Genomic DNA, 11,078 nt, shown 5'->3' with positions numbered 1-11,078 from the left:
CCTGCTGAAAGGTGCAGCTGTGCCAGGTGTTTAACTGACAGAAGAACTCTGGATTGAATGCCAGAAACATTCCACAACATATTCATTTATAGTTTTTTCTGTTTTCACTTCTCATTTACAATTATTTTTACATATACATCTCATTAAAAAGAAATCTTTTCTTTTGTTTGCGCTTTCTGGAATGTTCTCTTAAAGTTAAAAACATGCTAAGAAAGGGTGAAGTATACAGCTCAGTCATATCATAGAAGCATTTGTCCATACAGAGCTCCAGTTCTTTCAGCAATCAAACTGAGATCTGCAATATCCTATTGCATACTTTCCCAGGTGCATAATAAAGGATCTTCTTTATTTCCTTTACCAGGAGTTAATTTTTCTGGACACCTTAGGACACTTAAGAAGGCACGGAACTGCCTTGGACTGCACCGCAGTGTCTGCACACCAGCACTATACTTCCCAATGGGTGGCAATTTATACATGCAGTTTCTGCACATTGAGAACTGCCTCAGCTGCATATTTTATTACCTAACACATGCAAAAACACTGCATATGCACAGGATGCAATCATAATTCTATCAAATTGGTGCAGCTGTTCCCTGGAAACCCCAAGGGTACTTCTAAGCCAGGGCTAGTTCAACAACAAATACAAGCTTTTATCTCCCATGTATTTCAGTTCCATAGCTGCTTAGAAGAAAAAATGTTGCAGGCATTTTGAACAATGTATTAAGTAGGTGATTTTAATTCCCTTATGTAAAATTGCTGACCTGGTTTGTACACTCTTTAAAAAAAAAATAAGAGAGAAAGAAAATAGTAAAACTATTACGTTCTGTGCTCTAAGCCCAGCCTTGTCTGTGGAGCTTTTCTTATTGTTTTGACTTTTACAAATTTTTTGGGGGTTGGGACTTCTAAAAGATTTCTCTCCCGTGCATACTTTTTGTGGTTTGGTAATGCATAAGCACTTGTGGCAGTCATTCCTTAAGTCTAGGTCATTGAACAATCTCCTCCTCCTGTCCCGTGGTTTAATGAAGCTCATGGGTGCTTAATTGCCTGTAAGATCTCTGTCAAACTTGAAGTCAGGCAATGAGTTAAAAACTGTTGGAACACATGTACACACGGGCATGCACAGCAGTATCATGTAAGACTTGTTTACATGCTTGTGAAATGACACAATGCTGTCCTAGGTGATGACCATCGCAGAAAATATTTGGTGATTAAAACTGAACCCTGAGATGACACATACCTTCTCTATGCTAAGCTCTTCTTAATTAATACTGTAATATTTATTTTCAATTTGATCACTTTCAGCCTGTTCCACCGGAACCAGTGAAGAGGCTCTCCACATTTAGAGAAACAGGAAAGGAGCTGAGGACTCTTAGCAAAGCTCCAGCTCACTCAAGGTAAGGGAATCCAGAGCACAAGGAAATGAACCAGTCAGGGCTAAAAGAATCTTTGCTTCTGCAGTGGCAGCAGTTGGATTATGGGTGAAATAATCAACTGTACTAACAGCTTAGAAAAGATAGTTTACAATTCTTCCTTTATAGGCTTTTGTATACTCAATGTTTTGAATGCTGTATGAGGAATGATTGTTTGATAGCTCTTTTTGTATTGTTTGAGTGTTCTTTATAAAAGTGCTTGTTACTACTTTGCGGTCTTTTGCATGACACAGTGCTGTGCCAAGATTTGGTAATAAAGTAGTCAAAAATGGGCAATGTTAGGACATGTAATGTCCATTATGTGATAGAAAATCATAGTGAAAATATCTACCACTATTATAGAAACACCTACATGGACTCATTTGGAATATACCACCTTGAGTCTCAGGAAGATACTAACATGGAAGGAATAGATTTTTATTTTTTTTTGGTCCCTTATTGGGTGGGTAGTGAGCTGTTACAATAGGACATGGATTTAGGATCCTGTATACCTTTTCACCAGCTGAGTTTGGACAGCAACCGTTATTTTATGGGACTGACCACAGAAAGAGGCTGGGTGTGCATGCTTTTCCTAGAAAGTGTCTTCTATTGCCACTGGACACAATAGCTTCTGTCCCAGCAGGGCATTTCTTATGATCTTATTTTAAAAAAAACCAACATAAAAACCACACACCAAAAAAAAAAAACCAGACAAACAAACAAAAAAAAAACCAAAACCCAAACAAAACCAGGGAGACCTATTGGGAATAGGCTTTAGCAGAGAGTACTCTCCCATTTAGGCACTCATACTCTTAAATGTATTTAGACTGCGTTGTCACCTGTATTTCACCATTGTCACAGCAGGTGGTCCTTAAGTTGACAAGATTGAGGCTTCAATATGCTTTTCTGTTGCAATCACACATTCTGATTGCACTCCAAACTTGCCTTCAGGGACCATTCAGTCTGTTTTCTCAGTATTAACTTAACCAGTTGCTAAACTGCATAATAAGCCTTGCAGTAGGTGACTCTAGGGTTTTTGAAATTTTCCTGGAACCTTCTAGCTTTCTTGATGTGAGTGTTAAGCTAAGAAACGAGATTCGTTTGCAACTGAAACAGCAAGCAGTAGTACAAAAAGATTATTTAAATCTGGCAAGGTTTAGCTACAGCCTGCTGCAAATAAAACCGACAAATTTCCACTGCCAGCCCCAGCAGGGTACAAATTACACAAGTGTTTACAAGGTTCCTAGACTTTAAGTCTTTGAAGAGCATTCACTGGATATAGTTGAATTAAAGCAAACAGCAATAAGATAGACGTCTATATAAAAACTTAATAATTAGGTTAAATCTGAGCAAATGTGACAGTCAAAATAACACATGATATAGTATCACATAATATGTTGAAAACGAATTAGGCTCTTGCATTATTATTATTTAGCTGAGATTAACTGCATAAAAGTCAAGGAAGTTAGAGAATTCTCTGCCTGTACTACTGTAGAGGAATCAGAACTTTACATTTCACAACAATGTAGTGTTTTTAAATATTCTCAATTTTTTACAGCACAGCCATTTCTAAATTTTATACTAGTTACTTATGGTAACGTTAAATTTCATATTCTTCCCTTCTATCCTTCTCTGCCCCCAATTATTTTTATTATTTACTAACTCTGTTTTAGTCAATTTTCACTTGATGAACTTGGCTGAAAATAGTAATAAACCATAAACAAAATAATAAATGTTATGTACTTTAAGGGTTGGATAAGCTATTTTAGTAAAGCATGACTTGTTTAGTTATGTTTGACTGCCTGCATTCATTGTTCATTGCAAAGTTTCAGTGGGATTGTCTCCTTGAGGTCAAGTTAAAGTTGCTTTGATGATAACCTGCCAAAAATCAGTTTCCTTCTTGATATATGAGTTGCAGGTGCTTGGAGCTTGCTTTTGGTTGGTTCACAATCTTTATTTTCAAGTGAGTAAGATGAAAAATACTTGCAAGTATTCTGTAGGATGAAAATTATCATCGCTATTGTTACTAAAAGGCTTGATTTCTTTAAATATTAACAAATTGCTTTGGAGACATTTAGATGAAGCAAGCTGGACCACTCATTTCAATACAATTTGCAGGTTGAACAAATTGTCATTTTGTTAGTAGGTTAACATGAGGGAGTCTTGATTTGATAGTTGTTGGGAAACATGCTTTTGAAATGCCATTAGGAGCTACATGGCATTTTTGTGTACCTTGGCCAACCTAGAGATGTTTAGAATCAGCTGAGCTTTTCCACGGCATTGACATTCTCTCCAATTCAGTAGATTAAGAGTGAGTTTCTAATCCTATAATTGTAGAAACCTATGAAATTAAATTTGATTTTATAAAAATCTAGGTTGTCTTCAAGATTATACTGAGTAACGATATAGGACTGCTTTCACAGAAGGTGGTGTTTTGGGCTCTTTATGTGAGGGACTAAATCTGAAGGATACAGTGGCATGAAAAAGCATACTTTTCAAAGTTAGCCTTTTCATGTGCTAAAGAAGCTCGATGTAGGGTAACAGTGGTACAAAGGGAAAACTGGATGTGGTTTGTCTATGCCAGAAGCAGGGAAAAAACTAGATTGCCTCTCTACACAGTGTTTCTTCTGCGCCCTGTTCCTGACTATTACAGCATTGTGTTGAGTACTGTATGGGGACATCAGAAATGGAGCGGTGGGGGGACTGTCAAGATACTGATCCTAATCTTGGCTGAGCAGCTAACTTTTTATGTACCTTTGTGCAAATCACTTGACCCCTCTGCAGCTCTGTCAAGTAAATTGAGATTGGAAGCTAGGCAAGTATCTGAACTAAACTCACTGCATAAATATATAGCTTTTAAATTGGCATGGATGGTAGAGTGTGAATGAGGATTGCTTTTGTTACTGAAAGTAAAAAATTATTTTTTTTTTTACATATAGGACATATTTTTTCTTACCATTTTCATTTCAATTATTTTAAAAAATTTTATTCTTATTACGACTATCTTATGCTTTTAGGGATGTTCATTTGATAAATCTTACAATGCCTAGTGCTCAAGTACATGCAAGCATTGTCTTACTCATCTCTGCAGCACTGCTAGGTATTAGGTGGATAAATATTGTTACTCTCATAGGTAAATTATGAAAGTCAAATTGGGAATGTAAGATTAGTTATCACTAGAACAGCTAGAATTGGAACTTGGGTGTCTCAGATAAGTAAATGCCTTATTCTTCGAGACTTCAGTGATGCCTTTGTTCTCTGATTTTTATTTTTATTTTCAAAATTGGCCTACTAAGTTAGAAGCTCCAGGGAAAGACTTCTTAAGAGATCCAGCCCATTTCTCTGGGTGAGTACAGTTGTTTCCTATAACAGATGAAGTGTTTAGTGTAGCCTACTTTTAAATGAAGACATTTCTGTATCCTGCACCACATTATGATAAATGCAGATTTCCCTTCCACTGAATTTTTAATGGTAATGCAATCTGCAAAATTATGTTAAATGTAGATTTTTAATGATGTGAACAGATTTGATCCTAATGTATGTTGATGTAGTATCTTTTCTCTGAGTGATTAAAGCCCCAGATTCTAGCCTTTCGTCCCTCCTTACCTCCAGAAGCCAATTCAGCTAAAGGGACAAACAAGATTATATTCCTTTACGTACATTATCAGCGGAATTGTCTGTTAAGTCCTGATCTATTATACCTGCACCACACCCACAGAGGATAGTGATGTTGTGCAGTTGTTCTTAAATACCTAATTTGGCTTGCAGAGTCCTTTTTACTGCTGGTGCAGAAGATGGAAGAACCCAACTCCATTTTAATATCCTAAGCAGAATTTGAAGTGCTGATAAGTAAGAAAATACATACCTGTTAAAGCATCTCCAACTCTGCCATCTTCTTCTAGTCCCATAAATTTAATTCACAGTTCCATTCAAAACTAGCTTCAAGTGATTTGAAATGCCTGGGTGGAAATGTTCCTGACCACAAGTTTTCCATGACAATTGAAACAGATGAAAGATGAAGAAAGGGAAGATTTAATTTTTGTACTACTGTAGAAATAAATGTATATTTACTTTTTACATTTACTCAACAGTAAATGATATATTTACACGTGTTTGTTTTTTGAAGATCAGAAGTGTAGCATTGTCGGGGCCTAGTCAAAGCTGCTTAGTAGACTCAGGAGAAATGTGCCTTTTTGCTCTTGTGTAGGCAACGCTCACTTTAATACTAGTTTCTGGAAAGCACTCTCGTCTGAATAAATGCTCAAATGAAGCTTGCCTGTCATATCGTGTAATGCCATGAATTCTTTACATTGTAATCCCTGTAGTGATCCTGTAACACACCTATTTATAATTTACTCTATTTACTGTTGCAATTAAATCATGAATCCTACATATTTTATATTATTTAAGAAGTGAAGTATGATATGAGCTATAATGGCCATGGAGAAAATTGCTTGAGAAAAGTCAGGGAAACAGATTTTTTTTATTTTTTTTATTTTTTTAAATATGAACTCGCTTTCACTAATGCTTTATGAAATGTATGGTAGCCAAATGACCCAGTATGCAGAAAATTATCCAACAGACTTAATATCTGGAAACATTAACTGGTTTTTAAATTTTTGTTGTGTAAGCCTGGAAATTCCGTGAAGGTCATTGTATGACCTTTTAACAAGGAAAATGTGCTAGCTGTTCATTGTGAGTGTTTGCACAGTGTTACTTTCACTAAATCTGTATGTAGAAAAAAGAACAGTAAGAATAGCAAAGAAATCAAACCCACAGACTTTTTAATCAAATACTGAAATATGAAGTTGCAGGAAAAGTTAATTTCAAGTGAGAATGACTGCAGTGCTGGTTTGGACCAAAGGACATGTCAGCAATGCTTCTTAGTTACAGTTTCAGATGCAAGAAAAGGAGCTATTTTAGAAAAAAGCAGCAGAGTGGAAAATGCAGGAAAGAAAGAAAACTGGAGTTTGCTTCTCTAGGACAGCAACTTTTAATTTCAATTAAAGCAGGCTAGCAGAGCAGCATTGCTAATACATACTATAGGGAGCCAGTGAATACAAATGACCTTTGTGGATTTGGTTTTTGCTGCTTTTCCTCCTCCTGATTGGAAAGGAACACCCAGCAGTTGTCTTAATTGGATGTTAATTGATACATATTCACAGGAAGTAGTGTCTGTGATCTTGCAGCTTGTTTGTATGAAAGAGTATAATGCAACAAACTGTGAGGAAGTTTGTAAATGATCACAGCGACGTAGCACAGTAGTATGAATTTTAAAATTCAATCTCAAAAATATTTGAAGAGTCATTACTGAACAGACTTAGCTGCATTCATAAAGCTTTAATATTCTGCCTTACATATTAAAAGCATAATTAAACTGAAGATAAACCTTATAATTATGACCTCATACATCCTCTCAGTAATATTCTCATATACTTTCTTGAGCCCTCATGATAATATAAAAGAGGATGATGACAGAAGGTAGAGGTTGCTCAAACTACTCATCTTTCAAAACTATCAGACATTAGTCCCAAGTAGAAAGTCATACCAGTGCTTTCCTACTGATAAGTTGAACCCAGTCACTTTAGGGAGACACCTGTCAGCTCTCAGATACCATTTTACTTAAACACAGCATTAAAACGTAGGAAGGAATTTGCTTATCTTTGTGCAGCCTAAAATGAAAAACCATTTGGGAAATGTGTAGATAATGATCATTCCTCTTCCTTTGCAGATCAATACATCTTACTTCCAGTGGAGGCTGCCCATGTAGACACAAAGTAGCTCTGACTTATTTGACGAAGTACTTGCCAATGTCAGATTCAGTGGGTGGAATACAGTATGGCAGAGAAGACAACACCTTTGTCCTTGAGCGTTCAAATATCTTTAGCTTTGAGCTAAGAGTTATGTTTTCATTTCTGTTGCTATTCTTACTAAAACTAAACAAACTCAAGAAGCAGAGCCTCTTTGAAATGGCATTCAGTTCTGAGGGAGATCCTTTCTTATGGCTTTGTTCCAATGACATCCCTAATTGGGATCCAGAAATAATGTTAAGTAATCCACACTTGCATGAGTATGTATTGTATGAGAACCAAGAAAGCAGAAGAATTTATAACTAATAAATTGCAGTAAAGGAGACTACCAAAGCATTGGAAGCATGTAGTTGTTAATTCATAATAAAAGCAAGTTGCCATAAATCACTTCTATAGACTAACTCAGCCCACCAAGACCATGCAAGTGTACTGGAAATACTCATGTTGTTAAACATTGCCACAAAAAAAGTGCTTAAAAATAAGCATATTGCTTCAAATGAGACTAGCTGAAAATACTACACTGTGTAAAAATGAGGTAGGAAAGGTGATAGAAACTGGAAACTCTGCAGTGACAGTTATCTAAGCATAGGTGCCCATGTAAAAATGAGAAGTTGTGGTCGTTCTCAGCCAATGATGTGTAAGAATCGACAGCTTTGAGCTGCAAGCTCAACGGGGACGCGTCCATGCCATTCTGTGAGCCGGTCAAGCCTTTACTTGCAAAGAGGGCATGCTAAACCTCTGTATTGCATTTCTCATTGTCTGAAGAAAATGGCTCCCGTGCATCTGTTCCACTGTGATGTGCTAGTTAAGTAAAAGTAAATGTCAAACTGCTGGCAGTTTAACAGTATTCGACTGGCTGCTTTTTATGTTTTAAATGAGGAAGTGGATGGCTCTTTAGAATGGTTTAAGTTTCCTGAAGGCAGATCTCTAAAAGTCACTGTGCATGCAGAAAGCCCAACCTCTGCTAATGCATTTTTGTATGCCTGCAACAACAGTTAGACTGTTACCCAAAGTGCCATTTCTTCTGCTGCTTTTCCCGCTAGTGGTTGTGTAGCTGACTTTTAATACAAAACCATTTAAATTTTGTGATTGAAATGGTAGCTACTACTCAAAGATTTTAAATGGCAAGAAATGTGTTATTTCTGGAGTTCTGGTTATGACCTTGTCTGTCCTTACGTGTGACTCTACATCAATCCTATTCTAATATATGCAGACAAAAAAGATGTTAGTGCTTAGAGATTATGATAAATTGGCATTCCTTAATGCATACGGTTTACTGGAAGATACAGTGGGGTCTGTTAAGAGCCAGGAGGAGAGGCAACGTAGAGTTAAGAAGCAAAGAAGAGAGTGAGGCAGTACTAACTGAGAAGGTGAAATGTTTATCTGCCAATTTTAGTTTCCGATGTATTTAATACTTCATAATGTCAGTTGCTTGGAAACTAGTGTTTTGTGCCCTTTTGCTGCTTGGCAGAAATCACTCTAATTGGCATGTTTCTAGCACTGTCACTGCTGGCAGTTTGCAGCATTTTTTTTTTTTAAAGCAAAAATTTTCTTTTACATGAATGATGGCTCACATTAATTAGACAGCAGTCATGGGTAAAGACAACCATTTAAGTGTATGGATATACGAATCATTATCTCTAGCATCAATCATTCGAAAGACTGCTATTCCCATCAACATTTCTGCCTCTCCAGGCTGTTCATTTGAGACTCGATCTCCTTTCCTTTTGTGCAAAAATATGTTTGTTTACATTTGAAATTTCATAAGTGGAAATAGTTCACTGCTTATTAGATTTTATTATCTATCTAAACACAGCAGTCTAATCCCATATATTCTGATACAAAATGACACATTGTCACTGAATGTTTGAACAAAGCGAACACTTAAAATGGGTTTTCCATTATTTAGTAGTAAAATGTCATTGCTCTGTAAATACCTTTATGTGGTAAGGCAAGACACGAGATCGTGAAAGTGGTTTCTACTTTCACATGAAAATCTTCAACCAGCAGTATTTCCTGGTAGAGGATCAGGGACCTCAGTGAAGTTCCACTTAACAAGCAGTGAGTCTTTATCGCTAATATGAACATAAAATTGTTACTGTACATTGTTACAGCAAGAAAATGGAAAGGCCAGAAATCTCCAGATGATTTTTTTTTTTCTTTTGAAGTTTTAGTAATAGTTTCCACACAGCTTTTTGGAGAAGAATTTAAAGCAAAGCCTTGAAATCTCACGGATTTATTTTTCTACCCTTTATCAGTACAAAGCTATCTTCTCTGTGCTGCTCTGGAAGTACTTCCCCCACTCACCTTTGTTTTATGTACTTCTCCAGAGCAGGAAGCCTAAATGTCCCTACTTGCAAAGAAAACTTTTATGTGACGATCAACAGGAATGGGAGTTACAGCATGGCACAAGTGGAGGGGGCATATTGTCTGCGTGTTCATGTTCTTGTGTTCTGGGACTTCTTAAAATAGAATCTGCTGCCCACCATTCTTTCTAAGTTGAGAACACATTTCCAACTAAAAATATGCCAGTGTTTTGGTATGTTGTTTTTTGTACCTCCAGGTAGCCAAATATGTTTGTGCTTCTCAGTGTTAGAGGACCTCTTCTCATTTTCAAAGGAGAGGTTCTGCCTCATTTCACAATGGAAGCAGCATCTTCTATATCTTAATGTCTTTGTAGTTAATCGAAAACCACTCTGAGATATCTTTAAATGTGTAGTAATGCATGAATACATTCACCTGGTAACATCTTTTATACCTCACCAGTGTGGGGTGGTGTTTTGACTGTGGAAGATCCTTATTTCTTGCTGCACAACCTTCTGTGAACATACCACAAATTTACTCATGTCTTATTTTAACTTTACCTGTTCCATGACTTATTTCATGGTCAGATTTTTGTGTGATAATATGCATCTTTCCCATTATGCAGATCCTGGTTTTGTTTTTTAAACAGGCATTTGAATACAGAGCATTGTACTCATCTGTAGGAGAATAAAATGGGAATCTACATCCGAAATAATGCGGGTATTCGAGATTGTTTGTATGTCTTCAACTACTCAAGACAGATGTTGATATGGTACTACTTCTGTTCCTTGCTGGAATGGTTAATGGTTCAGTGTGGTAAATGATCACATATGTCTGAGTTTCTGTAGGTTAGTAACCACATTTAATAGATTTTAGTGTCATTATCATCTGATCTTCACTGAATTTAAGATGACTAGATGTATGAATATTTACCCATTTGGTTCTTACTGTGTAATTACTCAGCCATTAAATAGGAGTAGTAACCAGTGTGTCCTGATTCTCCATTGCCTTGTGGGTATGCATTTGCATCTCTAACTTGGCTGTAAACACTACCAAACCAGAATTCATAATTAATTTACATTATTATCTACATATTAATTGTGAATAGTTGCAAGCTTTTTCAGTCTACATGCTAAGCTTTCAGGATATGACCTGAATGCAGAGCTCAATAGTAGGACTTGCTAGCTCAGGCTCACCACCATGTAAATGTAACTCTATGGCTGTTGGTAGTTTCTGCACCCTGTAGTAACTCACAGTATTTTTTAAGTGAACAATGCACTAATTCTCATCTCCAATGAGATTGCCATACATCATTTGGGAAAGGTGCGAAGCAGTATTAACGTAGATAAATTTGGGACATACTGGCATAGATATACATTACAAAGCTGAAGGTAAAGCACTGAAGAAGTGAGTAAAATGGTCAGCAGCTCCAGTATTTACTGGTAAGAGAATGGAACAAATTCTCCACTGGTATAAATCAGTATCACTGTTGACAATTTACAAGTAAGGCAGATTTTGCTCTCCTATTGTTTTGTGTGTGCTTTGTAAATAAGAA

The 11,078-nt window shown here is 36.5% G+C and overlaps 1 protein-coding gene across 1 annotated transcript in view; it reads left to right on the top strand.

Moving 5' to 3' along the window:
• Positions 1–11,078, top strand: part of CCDC60 (coiled-coil domain containing 60) — a gene marked incomplete at its 3' end in the record, with an annotated part of 68,960 nt that overhangs the window by 27,283 nt on the left and 30,599 nt on the right. The window contains exon 3 of the mRNA XM_009708165.1: positions 1,303–1,394. Coding sequence (XP_009706467.1) covers positions 1,303–1,394 — 92 coding nt within the window. The remainder of the gene's footprint in view (positions 1–1,302; positions 1,395–11,078) is intronic.

The sequence above is a fragment of the Cariama cristata genome, unplaced genomic scaffold, assembly GCF_000690535.1.
Source record: "Cariama cristata isolate BGI_N322 unplaced genomic scaffold, ASM69053v1 scaffold39, whole genome shotgun sequence".
Classification (NCBI taxonomy): Eukaryota; Metazoa; Chordata; class Aves; order Cariamiformes; family Cariamidae; genus Cariama; species Cariama cristata.
The sequence above is the reverse complement of the archived record's forward strand: the minus strand, read 5'-3'. Positions and strand labels throughout refer to the sequence as shown.